The 15,997-nt window shown below is 38.4% G+C and overlaps 1 protein-coding gene across 1 annotated transcript in view; it reads left to right on the top strand.

Moving 5' to 3' along the window:
• The window catches only part of CERS3 (ceramide synthase 3), an 86,380-nt gene extending 70,617 nt beyond the window's left edge, over positions 1-15,763 (top strand). The window contains exon 8 of the mRNA XM_057542670.1: positions 15,588-15,763. Coding sequence (XP_057398653.1) covers positions 15,588-15,755 — 168 coding nt within the window. The 3' untranslated portion in view covers positions 15,756-15,763. The remainder of the gene's footprint in view (positions 1-15,587) is intronic.
• The last annotated feature ends 234 nt before the right edge of the window (positions 15,764-15,997 follow it).

The raw sequence follows: 15,997 nt of genomic DNA, 5'->3' as shown, positions 1-15,997 counted from the left end.
AGAGACGGTCTGTGGCCTAAGCACCCACCTGCTGACTGCAGTGTGGTACCTGACTGTCAGCTGAGGCATCACCAGAGCTGGTGTGACATGCAGCCTTTCAGGCCCCACTAGATACTTTCTGAATGAGAATCTGTATTTTATCAAGAAACTTAGGGGATTCATATGCACATTAAAGTTTGAGAAGCACTGGTCTAGAAATTTCATATTACAGATAACTGATAGGAAATGTCCATGTGTAGCCAAGTTTCAAAGAATCCAATTTAAATTTAATGCAGCTCCTTTGAGGAGAAAAAAAGGGGAAAACTGGTTTTTTCTGTGACCTTGTCAACTTGGATAATAAGAACTAATATAACAAAAAGGAATGTATTTTGACAGTAGTTCAGAAAATTAAACTCTGACTGAATGCACTTTCTTTTTCATACAGTTAAAGCTAAAATTTTCTTTCAAAACAGCATAAAGTGCTTATTATATTGTCCTTTGTTTCATTGCCAACTATGGATTTAGACGTGGAGCCATTCAAAAAGCAGTGGGACATTATGAGTCATTCACGACCTCCTGGGCTTTTGACATTACTGTAAAGCCACAGATTCCCGAGCACAGAGTTTAGTTAAGGCATTTCAAAAGCACAGCTCTGCAATTTTATTGAAGCCATGGTTGCAGATGTCATTCCCAGAGTGTATGGAAGTGCTGTGGCAGAGATTATTCGTAATTTTATCCTATTAGCATATTTTTTCTCATTGTCAAAGTTTATTTTGTTTGGTAATCCTTGCAATAATTTTTGAGGACTGCAGACCAGGGCCAGCTACTTACTTTCACTAATAGGCAAATCATGATTAATTCATAAAAGTATATATATTCTGGAATCTAAAAATATAAGAAAAATTGCACAAAAAATAAAACTAAAAGCATAGACATCATCAGGGCTTGACTTTAAATTTATTGTACTCACTTTTTTTTTGGTGGATATGAAAGTGGTAAGTTGTGTATTAATTGAGTGATGCTGGTTGTGTTACACACATAATCCAGTGTAGGGCAGTGGCTGGGAATATGTTCTCATAAGATACGCAGGATAGTGAAGGGTTTTGGTGCCATGTTATATGAGGATAAACTGAAGAAAATAAGAATATTTAGCTTGAAGAGAGGTTAACTTCAGCATTTGAAGGAAGTACACAGACCCCTTTTGGATAAGAAGGCAGATTTTAGCACCATATGAAAAAAGAAGCAGGTAATGAATTACTGGAAATGTACAAGCAGGAGAATGTACATCTTTTGCTCTGGTTGTTAAGAAAGGCATATCAGCATCAAGTAGAAATTAGATTAGATGAGCTTAAAAGTCCCTCCAAACCCGGAGGCCTTTGGGCACCATTCTTTCTTATGTAATTGCCCCTCTACATCTCAAATGCTACCGCTCCAATCCAAGCCACTGGCATTTCTCTCCTGGTCTATGACCACAACCTCCTAAATGCTCCACCTTTGACCACCCTGGATTCTTTCCAACTGTTTCCATACAGCAACAGAGAACACTGTTATATATAAACCAGTTTCCACAGAAAGCAGAAGATTTCTGAGGACAGGCACCTTGTCTTTTTTTGGTCACATATATTCCCAATACTTCAAACAGTGCTACACAGCGGCTTCCATTTGGACTTAGAAGTAACTTGGAACTTTTTACCATGATCTATTAAATCTGTAATCTGGTCCATGCTTACTCCCCGACCTCATCTTAGGTCATGCTCCATCTTTCTTACCATGTTTTAGCTGCACTGGCCTTTCTGATCCCTGAGCATGCCATTCATCTCAGGGCCTTTGTATATCCTGTGTCTTCTTCTTGAAATGCCTACCCCATCTTCCCTGACCACTCCTCCTTAACCTTCAGATTACAACCTTTGGGTTCCATTTCCTTAGCAAGGCCTTCCTTCCTTCCCATCTAAGTGAGATCCCCAATTTACATATCGTGGTATTCTCTGCTTCCTAACACTTACAAATGTGTGGTTGCATATTGTTATGTGTTTGATACCTTGGGGTTCGGCTCTTTCAGTAGAGTGTAAGTTATTTGAAGACAGAAACCATTATATCCCCAAAGTCTTACACAATGCACAGGGGCTCAAGAAATATTTTTTGAATCAGTGGTTCTCACCTGGGGTGGTTTTGCTCCCCGCTTTGCCCCCTGGGACATTTGGTAATCTCTGGAGACAGTTTTGGTGGTCACAACTGACATCTAGTGCACAGAGATCAGGAATACTTACTACTAACCCTTCTACAAAGGGCAGAACAGTCCCCACAGAATAAACTGGCTGAGATCCCTGGAATAAATGAGTAAACTCCTCTCTCTTTTGGTTGATTTCACTTTGTGGTTGGTGTTGATCCCAAATTATTCCTTGTTTTCCCACCTGACAGTGTCATCCTATACAGAGAGAAGTTAGGTTTATGCAAGAACAGCCAAACACACTATTTCTTGAGGAGCCAAGCTCTCCATAATTATCTGTTTAGCATTTCTTCAGGTGTTGGCAATTTAAAATTATTCAAGTGATAATCACAAATGGTTGCCAGCCATTTCCTTTAGAAATAAGACACCTGCATTTGGAAAGTTCTGATGGATTGAGAGAATGAGACTGTAGCTAATTGTTCAGGTGTAACTGAGAGAAAATTATGACTTTGATGGCACTACACCTTTCTGTTCCTGCATGGCTTTGTACCGTGTGGGTTGGAAAGGGCATTGCGGGTGAGGCAGTGTGGACTGTGCCGAACACCCGTTCCTCATTCATTCTAATTCACTTAGTGACCAGTTCTGTCTCCGTACTTTTCACCTCTTTAACCTCGCTGAATGTTGGGTCTAAGCCAGCAGAACCGTTCATGTCCTGGAGGCAGCCAGTTCTCACCTCCTGCCCTGCACGCACACCTTTCTCTCCCAGGGGCTGCAAGGCTTCTCATCTTTAGTTCAAGCCTCTGCATTTATGAGGAAGTCTTCTAAGGTTGCTACTTAAGGAAACATTGCATTCAGCTCTGTAGTCAGTCTAGGACACTGCTTCCCAGCTTCCTCACCTCAGGCACCGAAGAAGTTGATATTTGTACAGCACACTGTGGGAAACTGACAGGACTACCCAAAGCAGGAGGAGACTGGGGCTCTGCTAGTTGCCCCAAGGCCCGAGAGAATCAGTATCTCAGCATATCTTTTAACCCTTTCCTAGCACATCAGTTGGGAAACACTGGTGTAGAAAAGCCCCACTATACTACGACTGCTCAGCTATGAGCCAGTTATGTATTTCCTTTTGAAAGTTGGCTGGTGGATTGGAGTTGTCTAAAAGCAAATCATATTTCTCTATCCCTAGAGAGAGGCAGGCAAGATATTTTTTAATTTTCCTTATTCAGAAATCTTGCCAACAACAGTAGTCTGGCTCCTCTGAGCTGTGGAAGCAGCACTGTCCGGCAGGAGCTGTCTGCAGTGGCCGTCACAAGTCTTGCAAGGCAGTACTGCAGGGCACTGTAGGTCAGCAGGGGTCTTTCAGGACCCAAACCTGTGTGGCTGCATCTCAGAGGGCCAGCTGTGCTGCCCAGCTCAGCTGACTGCCGTGCCCTCAGACTCTGAGGTCCTAGGCAGGGACTCGCCAACCGAACAGTTCAGCTCAGAGTCTGGATGTGACCACAGATATTAGATGTAACTTGGAAACCACTAAGACAAGAGCTCAGGGATCTGTGTCAAAGAGTCCCTCTGAATGCGATAAGCTGGGAAACAAGATCTCCCATAAAGGGCAGGACTGAAGATGACCTGGCAGTTTCGCCTGGAGCAGCTGTGTGGATGGTAGTGCCAAGTGCTGAAATACGAAGGCCAGAGAAGGTGGTGTAAAGGGAGCCTCGAGTCTGACAAGGCCTTAGGCAGCTGAGAGGAGATGGTCTGAAGCCTGGAAGAAAGGTCCACGCTGGGATACAAATTTGGGATCACCTGCATTCAGATGGGATTTAAGAGTCCCATCTTGTGGTATTAGATTCATTCATTCACTTGCTCATCAAATATGCACTGAGTGCTTGCTGAGTGGTGGATGACATCACCTAAGAGAAACTAGAGGAGGAAGATGGCACATTCCGGTATATTCCACCCCATCCTCTCTCCCTCCCTCTGCAGAAGGGAAGCTGATGTCCTTCCACCCATGCTTTTATATGCTTATTATGTTTGGATATAGCCACAATTAAAGCATTGCTTTTTTGTTTTTAAACTTTACATAAATGGTATGATTTAGTTGATATAATTGTACAACTTGTTTTCTTCACTCATTATGACGTTATTCATATTGACAAATATTACTGTGGACCAGTGCACTTACCTCCTGTATAGTATCCATCACAGAATAGTCCACAGTCTATGTATCCTCCTGTTTACATCTTTATATATGTCTCCTGGTGGCACATATGGGAGTTTCTATGTAAGTAGAATTCCTCAGTCAAGTTTACCAGATGCTGCCAAACAATTTGTCAAAGTATATGAGAGTCTCTCTTGTCCCACATCCTCATCAACTTTCGGCACCATCAGACATTTTAATATTTACCAGTTTGATGAATAAGAGATTTTATCTCATGTTAATTTGCATTACTAAGCTTGAGCATTTTGTATAGTTTATTAGTCAATAGTTGTCTCTTCTGTGAATCATCTGTTTATATCCTTTGTCTGCTTTTCTGTCACATTGGATTTTTTTCCTTCTTAATGGTGCATATGAATTCTTTGTTGGATGCTAATATTTGAAACAAACTTTAACATTTTGTTGTTAATACACATTTTTCTGGGCTATATAATCAATACTTAATCTTCTGTCTTTCCATGGTTATTTCCTAAGTGTTGCTTACCTAAATCCTAATGATTTTTTTTCAAAATGGTTTTGTATATCTTTGCCCAGTTAAAGTTGTGGAATTTGCAGGCTGTTGAATCTAAAGCTGCGTCTAAAGGATGCAAAAAGTGTAGAAAATACACTAATTTTAATGGTTTTAATTCCCAAAGCAAAGTACATTCATGAAATCAAATCATTTTCTACATCACAAGTTGGTGATTACCACAGAGCCTTTTTAAGTTTATTTTAAATTTACTTTTAGGTAATATAGAGAATATGAAAGAAATCCATGCATTTTTATCAAGAGGCACATAGTGTAATCTGAGCTCTTCTCCACCAAGCTGAGTCACTGAGCTGAGTGGGTTCAAGTCCTGTAGTTTTTATCTCTTCTGGAAAATGAATCTGCCCGAACAGATACTCTCTAGAGTCCATCTATCCCTAAAACTTACTTTTTCTCTTAGAAGCTCATTTTTTAAAGCCTGTAAGCCTTAGCAAAGTGAAATAATTTCTTAAGGAAATTAGGTACATTGATAGCAGCATGTGTAATGAAAATAAAAACCATCAGTGGAAAGTAGAATATATTTTACACCAGTGAGTTGGGACAGTTTAAAAAGCAACCTTTGAGTCCGGTTCTGAAATTCAAGAGGAGGCATTCTATGTATACAGACCAGTCACAAAAATTGGGAACCATGCGTAAGCAGTTTTAGGGCATGTTTTCGGTACTGCTTTGACTTGCACTCATGACTGCAGGGAGCCGGGACAGTGGCCTTCATCCTGTATTCTGTGTCTGAGAGATTTGACACCAGCCAAAGCGAATTACTGTGTGATATTACAGGTTCAAGCATTTTTTCACAAGCCCCCCACCAAAAAGAAAAGGGTCAATAGGAGAAGTTGGAAGTGTGTCCATTGCTTTAAGATACTCCCATGCTTGGGTGAATGAGTCTTTGAATATGGTTCAGTTAAGCTCTGTGCCCCTGCTCCTGGAACATGCCCTTCAAAGAAGAATGTTGGCTTCAACCGACTTTAATCTGGGGGAGATCATTTTGGTCCCAGTTTCAGGGTTTCTGTTTCTCCTAGCGTATGGGATGCTTTCAGACTGATTGCTCGCCTTCCTTCATAGTGACTGTGACTTCAACCCCATCCTCTGAATGTGTGTCTTCCCTGCCCTCCTGGAGTGCCAGGCTGATGACATTTGCCAGTACTGGTACCATTAGTGATGTGGGGGTTCCAAAGCCCTTGTTAAGACCAGTAACAAGGTCTCTCTTCCGTAAGTAACTTGTTCTTCATTCCCTTCACCATCATTTTGTGTAACTGAAGGGAGTTGCTGGGGAGAGGAAGGAGGTACTTTTAAAAGACACTGCAGAAATTATATTCATGCATTTCCATTTGTGGAATGAATAATATTGCCAATAATGTATTCTAGAGGACCCAGGTCATTTCTGGAAAATGTCCAGTTGAATATTAGATATCTTTGCTAATTCCATAAAGAAAGTTATCTAAAGTTATCAGAATAGTAATATGCTGTCTGTAATGGCACTGCTAACCCAAGGGCAGCCGGTGGGCAGGTAACAGGAAGCATGTGTGCTGCGATATGCTTGGCACGTGTGAGAACTGTGCACCTGGTGGCTGCAGCCCTTGGCTGCTGAAGCCCAGACCCACCCTTCACTCTTCAAAGAAGGGTTTAGATCCTTCTTTTTTGCATGGATTTTCTTGGGCCCTTAATGATTTGTGGGACGGTTCAGGGCCAACAAGTTGCATGAGACCAGTTCTACAAGCCCAGGGACAACTAAGAAGTAGGAAAGTAAGGGGTGCTGGTGTGCAGAGATAAAGCAAAGGGAAGGGCAATACGAGAAAAGAAGCTGGCTGATTCCAAGAGAGAGACTCTCTGCTGCTGGTGCAAGCAGAGTCTTGACATCCCATCAAAGCAGACAGGTAGAGTTCTAGAAAACACTGTGGCTTGACCTTTAGCAGGTATTTAGATTTTGTCCCCCTAGAGCAAGGTTGACTTGTTTTTGATTTCTATTAAGTATTGTAATTACTGGAAAAGATTTACCATTGTGAACATGTACTTTGCAGAATACGGATTGTGGTTTATATCTTAAACTTTTCTGATTTCAGCTAATTAGCAAAGCCTCATTTTTTCTAGCACACCTTAGCCAGTGTTTTTCAAACTGTAGGTTGCAGATCATTTATAGGTTGCCAAATCAGTTTTGTACACCATTTTAAAAATGAAATAGAATAGCATAAAGCATGCCAGTGTTTGTCTCACCCCCTGTGTGCCCTGTCTCTCCAAGTATTCCAGCAGGGGTTTGTAGAGCACTGTGTTTCAAGGTGTCTAAGTTTTGATCAGGGTTTTCACCCTGTCTGCCTCTTGTAGCTGTGTGGCCTTGAAAAAGTTTCTTAACTCCTCTAAGCCTCATTTTCCTCTCCTTTAAAGTAAATAGAATAGGTCCTATGTCCTAAGGTTGCTGTGAGGAGGAAATGGTATTGTTCATACTAACTGCTTAGTTCAGTGCCTGGCACATGGACATTTATAACGTGGATAGTGCCTTCATTTATAATTGCCAAGTCTTGGAAGCAACCAAGGTGTCCTCCAATAGGTCAGTAGATGCATACCTGTGGTACACACATCCAAACAATGGAATATTCTTCAGCAATAAAAAGAAATGAGCTATTAAACCACAAAAAACCATGGAGGAACCCTACATGCTTATTACTAAGTGAAAGAAGCTAATCTTAAAAGCTAAATACTCTATGATTCCAACTACAAGACATTCTGGAAAAGACAAAACTATGATGACAATAAAAAGGTCAGTGAATGCCAGGGCTTGGGAGGGAGGGAGGGATGAACAGGAAGAGCACAGAGGATTTTTAGGACAGTGGAAAAAAAGCCCTTTAAGGGTGTCATTGCTGTTATTGTTATATTACAGATAGCATATACAAGATGAAATTGAATATAATGTGAGGTTTTATTAATATCTTTGAATACCATTCAATTTCCAATTTACATTATTCAAGTTTTTATAATGTGCAACCACCTATACATCTATCTAACAAACTCTTAACTACCAGGAAATCCTTTCTGAGCTTGATTCATCATCAAGGGCAGTGGTTCTCCATCCTGTTGGACCCACACCCTCTTCACTAGCCTGAAATTAAATTCCTAGGTAATATCACTCACCTAAAAGCATAATTTCAAAAAACAATATAATGCCACAACATAATAAAAAAGAAATAAGGTGAAGGACATTTCTGATAAAATACGCATTTCGTGTGTAACGTGTACATGACTGCCCTAGAGAATGAAATGAAGTTGGCAGATGCTGTGCTTGCTTATATGGAGACTCAGCATGAGTGGGGCAGCTGCAAATGCAGACTGACACAGCCTCAAATGCCACTGGTAGGGTTGCCATCAGTGACATGGCTTTCTGAAATTGTGAAGTTCTGAACAAAATGAAGTATAGTCTTCCTTGGATTTATGTACATAGTTGCAGTCCTGAAAAATTGAGAATATATTAAAACCATGCAAGAATTCCTGTGCTTGAATGTACAATGGAATTAGATTCTAGGCTTGGATAATTACAAATGCAGGTCTGGCAGGACATTTGGGTGTCATGCACATTGTAAGGTGTGTGGCATCGCTAGCCAATGCTCATTAAATGTCAGTAGTGCTCCCCAACCTTTGTGACTGTGAGGATGTCATACATTTCTAAAAGCCTGAATATGGTCCAGGCCCTCTTCTCAGAGGTGAGGGTGCTGGAGGATGTGGCTTCAAGCTATGGGGAGCATCCTCCAGGATGAATTTATTTCTCAGCTAAAGCAGCTATTCAAGTCCTGGAGAAAGGGGTGGGAAGACGCTAGTATGCCTTTCTGGGGAGAAATTGGTTTCTTTGTTCTGATTCAGATTTCCCCTTGTTCCCTACAAAAATCTTTTGAGGAAAGAAAAGGAGAGCCAAGAGGCACGATCCATGAAAGCAAACATCAGCCAAGCATGGCCCTTCCCTGAAAGACTCCGTCTACAGGGGGAGCACTCTGATCCTGGCTCCCAGCAAATCATGGAGAGGCTGCGTTTCTCTGTTGCATCTTAACTGATGAGATGCCAAGTTTATTCCTCAGTGTTTACAGTGAGCCTTGTCTATTTTGGGACCCTTTCTGTGTTGTTGTGAAAAGAGCGGAATGTACAGAAAAGAGCCTATGAAGTTATATTTCTGTGATTAAGACAGCAGAATGTGTGTACGTTGTTGTTGATGTTGTTGTTTAAGCCGTGTTTGCATGAAGCTTGTACGCAAGGAAGTATTTGGTTACATATACCCCAAGAATCTCTGGAGGTGGTCAGTTTTAGTCTTCAGGTCACAAAAGGGAAAACTCTTATGGTTATGGATGTCATCTTGAAAAATGATGTGTGAGGAAACATTCTCCACCTTCCATATTTTTTTTTCTTTTCTAGGCTGGGTTTAATAGAGATGTTTCTGAACTGGCTTAGAGGGTCAGGGGTCAGGCCCAACACTGGCCTTGCAGAGAGCTTGAGTTCTTGGTATTGTTTTAATAGTTCACACCATCATTATCTTTTGCAATGAAGTCTGATCTGTAGCAATTCCATCTGCGTTCTTTGGGACAGTGTTATTCTTCTAGGAGTTTTCCTTACAAAATTCCTTTCAGAACACTGTAAAGAAGAGGAGAAACATATTACTCTTAATTAAGAACTGTCCTTGAAGGAATTCCTGCATAAAGAAAATAGGAAACATCCTATTCCCAACAATAAAAATATCCTGACAACCAAAATGCCCACATGAGCAATACTTTACTTAGCAGATGTTTGTTGGGAAAACTGTAGTGTTTGCGTTCTAAAAAGAAATACATTTAAGTTTTATTTTTAAACTTATCATCAGTGAAATTTATTTTTTCCTGTTGGTGTACAGTTCTGTGAATTTTAACACAAGTGTAGATTTGTGTAGCCGTCACTATAATCTGGATACAGAATAATTCTGTCACCCCAATAACTCCTTCCTCCACCCCAGCTCTTGGCAGCCACTTATCTGTTCACCATCCCTACAGTTTAGTCTTTTTAAGAATGTCATGAAAACTACATCAGTATGTCTTTTGGTAGGTATAATTGTTTTACAATGTTGTGTTAGTTTTTTGCGGGGGGGGGGTTAATAGTTGTTTTACAGTGTTGTGTTAGTTTCTACTGTACAGTGAAGTGATGCAGAGTTCCCCGTGTTATACAACAGGTTCTCTTTAGTTATCTATTTTACGCATATTAGTGTATATATGTCAATCCCAATCTCCCAATTCATCCCACCCCCCTTTCTGACCTGTGTGAGGTGAACCTCCTTGTAGGTTTGATTTGCATTTCTCTAATAATTAGTGATGTTGAGCATCTTTTCATGTGCCTCTTGGCCATCTGTATGTCTTCTCTGGAGAAATGTCTATTTAGGTCTTCCACCCATTCTTTGATTAGGTTGGTTTTTGGTTTTTGGTTTGTTTTGTTTTTTTTTTTTGATATTGAGCTGCATGAGCTGTTTGTATATTTTGGAGATTAATTCTTTGTCCATTGATTCATTTGCAAATGTTTTCTCCCATTCTGAGGGTTGTCTTCATCTTGTTTATGGTTTCCTTTGCTGTGCAAAAGCTTTTAAGTTTCCTTAGGTCCCATTTGTTTATTTTTGTTTTTATTTCTATTACTCTACAAGATGGGTCAAAAAAGATCTTGCTGTGATTTATGTCATAGAGTGTTCTTCCTATGTTTTCCTCTAAGAGTTTTATAGTGTCTGGTCTTACATTTAGGTCTTTAATCCATTTGGAGTTTATTTTTGTGTATGGTGTTAGGGAGTGTTCTAATTTCAGTCTTTTACGCGTGGCTGTCCAGTTTGCCCAGCACCACTTATTGAAGAGACTGTCTTTTCTCCATTGTATATCCTTGCCTCCTTTGTCATAGATTAGTTGATCATAGGTGCATGGGTTTATCTCTGGGCTGTCTATCCTGTTCCATTGATCTATATTTCTGTTTTTGTGCCAGTATCATACTGTCTTGATTACTGTAGCCCTGTAGTACAGTCTGAAGTCAGGGAGCCTGATTCCTCCAGCCCCATTTTTTTTTTTTTTTTTCTCAAGATTGCTTTGGCTATTCAGGGTCTTTTGTGTCTCCATACAGATTTTTAAGATTTTTTTGTTCTAGTTCTGTGAAAAATGTCACTGGTAATTTGATAGGGATTGCACTGAATCTGTAGATTGCTTTGGGTAGTATAGTCATTTTCACAATATTGATTCTTCCAATCCAAGAACATGGTATATCTCTCCATCAGTTTGTGTCATCTTTGATTTATTTCATCAGTGTCTTATAGTTTTCTGAGTACAGGTCTTTTACCTCCTTAAGTAGGTTTATTCCTAGGTATTTTATTCTTTTTGTTGCAATGGTGAATGGGATTGTTTCCTTAATTTCTCTTTCTTACCTTTCGTTCTTAGTGTATAGGAATGCAAGAGATTTCTGTGCATTAATTTTGTATCCTGCAACTTTACCAAATTCATTGATTAGCTCTAGTAGTTTTCTGGTGGCATCTTTAGGATTTTCTATGTAGAGTATCATGTCATCTGTAAACGTGACAGTTTTACTTCTTCTTTTCCAATTTGTATTCCTTTTATTTCTTTTTCTTCTCTGATTGCCATGGCTAGGACTTCCAATACTATGTTGAATAATAGTGGTGAGAGCAGACATCCTTGTTTTGTTCCTGATCTTAGAGGAAATGCTTTCAGTTTTTCACCATTGAGAATGATGTTTGCTGTGGGTTTGTCATATATGGCCTTTATTATGTTGAGGTAGGTTCCCTCTATGCCCACTTTCTGGAGAGTTTTTATTATAAATGGGTGTTGAATTTTGTCAAAAGCTTTTTCTGCATCTATTGAGATGATCATATGGTTTTTATTCTTCAATTTGTTAATATGGTGTATCACATTGATTGATCTGCATATATTGAAGATTCCTTGCATCCCTGGGATAAATCCCACTTGATCATGGTGTATGATCCTTTTAACATGTTGTTGGATTCTGTTTGCTAGTATTTTGTTGAGGAATTTTGCATCTATATTCATCAGTGATATTGGTCTGTAATTTTCTTTTTTTGTGATATCTTTGTCTGGTTTTCATATCTGGGTGATGGTGGCCTCATAGTATGAGTCTGGGAGTGTTCCTTCTTCTGCAATTTTTTGGAATAGTTTGAGAGGGATGGGTGTTAGATCTTCTCTAAATGTTTGATAGAATTCACCTGTGAAGCCGTCTGGTCTTGGACTTTTGTTTGTTGGAAGGGTAGGTAACCTTTTGAAACAAACTTTTTTCACTTAACATAATGCTTTTGAGATTCATCCAACTTCTTATAAATGTCAGTAGTTTGTACCTATTTATTGGTAAGTAGTATTCCATTGTATGGACGTACCATTCATTTACTTGTTGAAGAACATTTGGGTTGCTTACAATTTTGGGCAATTATGAGTAGAGCTTTTATAAACATTTGTTTTTGTGTGAATATAAATGTTCATTTCTCTAGGGTAGATACTCAGGGGTAGGAATGCTGAGACATACAGTATATGTATGTTTGCCTTTATAAGTAAAAACTGTTTCCAAAGTGTCTATACCATTTTGCATTTCCATCAGCAATGTATAAGAATTCCTTGCAGTTACTCTGCGTCCTTGGTATTCTCAGGATTTTTAATTTTAGCTATTCTTATGATAGTTTTATCTAATCATGATTTTAATTTGCATTTTCCTAATGGCTAATGATGTTGAACATCTTTTCATATGTTTATTTGACATCCTATATCCTCCTAGAAGTGTGTATTTTTATATATTTTCCCATTTTTTTAATGTTTTTTCATATTGTTGAGTTTTGAGAATTCTTTATTATCCATACAAGTTGGATATGGGATTTGTAATTACTATCTCCCAGTTTGCAACCTGTCTTTGTATTCTCTAAATAGTATCTTTCATAGAGCAAAAGTTTTTAATTTTGATGCAGTACAGTTTATCATTTTTTTATGGAGTATGCTTTTTGTGTCATGTCTAAGAACTCGTTACTCAACCCGAGGTCGTAGGTTTTCTTCTAAAAGTTTTATAGTTTTATATTTTACATTTAGATCTACAATTCATTTTGTGTTAACATATGTGTAAGGTTAAAATTTACTTTTTTGCCTATGGATTTCTCCTTGTTCCAGCACCATTTGTTGAAAAGACTATCCTTTCTCCATTAAATTGCTTTTGCACCTTTGTCAAAACTCAATTGGCAGTATTTGTGTGGGTGTATTTCTAGATTCTCCATTCTGTTCCATTGATCTATTTGTTTACCCCTTTGCTAATACCATCCAGTCTTGATTACTATAACTATACTATTACTATAACTTTAGTTATAGTCTTAAAATTGGGTAGTTCAAATTTTCCAATTTTATTCTTCTTTTTCATAATTGCTTTAGCTATTCTAGTTCCTTTGCCTTTCCATATAAATTTTAGAATCAGCTTGTCTATATCTATAAGAAATCTTGCTAAGATTTTAATTGGTATTAGGTGGAATCTGTAGATCAATATGGGGATAATTAACATTTTTACTGTATTGAAACTTCCAAGCCATGAACATAGTATGTCTCTTTAGTTATTTAGACCTTTGATTTCTTTCTTCAGAGTTTTGTAGGTTTTACATGCAGATCCTATACATGCTTTGTTACATTTGTACCTAAGTGTTTTATTTTTTGAAACTATTGTAAATGTTACTGACTTTTAAATTTCTGTTTTAGTTGGACATTGCTAGTCATGTTAGTTTACTATGGCTGCCATAACAAATTACTACAAACTTGGTGGCTTAAAAAAACAGAAACTTACTCTCTTACAGTTCTGGAGGTCAGAAGTCTATAATCAGTTTTGAGCAGAAATCAAAGTGTGGCAGATCTGTGTTCCCTTTACACACAGCGGGGAATCTGTTCTTTGCCTCTTCCAACTTCTGGTGGCTGCCAGTGTTCCTTGGCTTGTAGCTACATCACTTCAATCTCTACCTCTGTCTTCATATTGCCTTTCCTCTGTGTTGAATCCCCTCTGCCTCTCTTATAAAGACATGTGTGATGGCATTTAGTGTCCACCTGGATAATCTGTGATAATCTCTCATCTCAAAATCCTTAATTTAATCATATCTGCAAAAAACTTTACCATGTAAGGTAACATTCACAGATTCCAGGATTAGGACCTAATATTTTTGAGGACATTTTTTAGCCTACTACATTAGTGTCTAGAAATCAAGATTGTGTGTGTGTGTGTGAGAGAGAGAGAGACAGAGACAGAGACAGAGAGAGAAAGAAAGAGACAGAGAGACAGAGACAAAGAGAGAGAGAGAGAGATTTTATGTGTTGACCTTTTATCCTGCAGCCTTAGTGCTAAACTCATATATTAATTCTAGGAGTTTTTTGGTTGATTCTTTGGGAATTTGTACATAAATAATAGAGACACTTTTATTTCTTTCTTCCCAATTTGTATGACTTTTATTTCTTTTTCTTGCCTTATTTCATTGACTAGGATTTCCAATACAATGTGAATAGCAATGGTGAAAGTGGACATCCTTGCCTTATTCCTAATCTTAGGGGGAAAGCATTCAGTTATTCACCATTAAGTATGATGTTAGCTTCTATTCCTTCTTTGCAGAGAAGTTTTTAAATTTTATTTTATCATGAATGGATGTTGAATTTTGTCATATGATTTTTCTGCATCAATTGATATAATCATTTTTTCCCTTCTTTAGATTATTAATATGATGGATTACATTCATTGATTTCCAAATATTGAACCAGCTTTGCACTACTGGGACAAACCCCACTTTATCATAGTATATATTTTTTTATACATTGCTGGTTTTGATTTGGAATATTTTATTAAGGATTTTAATGTCTATGTTCATTAAAGATATTGGTCTGTAGCTGTATTTTCTTATACTGTCTGTCTGGTTTTGGTATCAGGGTAATTCTGTCCTCATAAAATAAATTGGGATGTGATCCCTCTTCTTTTTTCTGGAAGAGATTGTGGAGATTTTGGTGTTATTTCTTCTTTATACATTTCATGGAATTTGCCAGTGAAACCATTTGTGCCTGATATTCTTTTTCAGAAGATTTTAAACTACATATTTAATTTTTTTCATAGTTTTAAGACTACTCAGGTTACCTCTGTTTTCAATTTCATTAATTTCTCATTTCTGTTATTTCCTTCCTTTTGCTCATTTTGGGCTTATTTTGCTTTTCTTTTTTTTTTTTTCCTAGTTTCGTAAGTTGGAAGCTCATATTATTACAGACTTTTCTTCTTTTCTAATATAAACATTTAATGGTATACATTTCCTTTTAAGCACCGTTTTAACTACACTGAAGAAAATTTGATATGTTGTGTTTTTATCTTAATTCAAAATGTTTTCTAGTATCCCTTGAGACTTACTCTTTTGATCCACTGATTATTTATAAGGGTGTTGTTTAATTTCCAAGTGTTCTGAAATTTTCCCATTATTTTTTATATTAATTTCTAGCTTAATTCCATTAGGACATGAAACATACTTTGCATAATTTTGATTCTTTAAGTTTGTTAAGGTTTATTTTATGATCCATGATATGTTCTATGTTGGTGAATGTTTGGTTGTTTGAATATTGTGTTTTCTCTGAAGGGAGCCATATCTCTAAACTGGGCCCATTTGTTTGCTTATTCACTCAAGAGTCTTTCTGGAAGGTTGTCACTCACAGCCCATTGTTTCTTTTGTCTAGAATATCCAGGACGTGAGAAGTGATGATGAGGATGAATATGAAGAAGAAGAGGTTGAGGAAGAGGAGGAGGAGAAGGAAGAAGCCACCAAAGGCAAAGAGACAGACGGTTTGAAGAACGGCCTTGGGGCCAACAGGCACCTCATTCCCAATGGTCAGCATGGCTGTTAGCTTGAAGCCCGCGTAGCTCCTGGCGCACAGTGCGCTGCAAGGGCTGCTGGGAGCCGGAAGTGCTCCCTCCTCCCTTGCTGTGGCCTCAGGACCCACAGGGACCACAGATTTTGCCCTTCCCTCTTTCTAACCAGCACCTTCCCCCTCTCCTAAGATGTATTTAACAAAATGTTGTTAATTTGTGTTAAAATGTTAAATATAAGCATCCCCATGGATTTTACTGGAGTTAGGACTCAGATTTC

The sequence above is a fragment of the Balaenoptera acutorostrata genome, chromosome 3 (assembly GCF_949987535.1).
Source record: "Balaenoptera acutorostrata chromosome 3, mBalAcu1.1, whole genome shotgun sequence".
NCBI lineage: Eukaryota > Metazoa > Chordata > Mammalia > Artiodactyla > Balaenopteridae > Balaenoptera > Balaenoptera acutorostrata.
The sequence above is the reverse complement of the archived record's forward strand: the minus strand, read 5'-3'. Positions and strand labels throughout refer to the sequence as shown.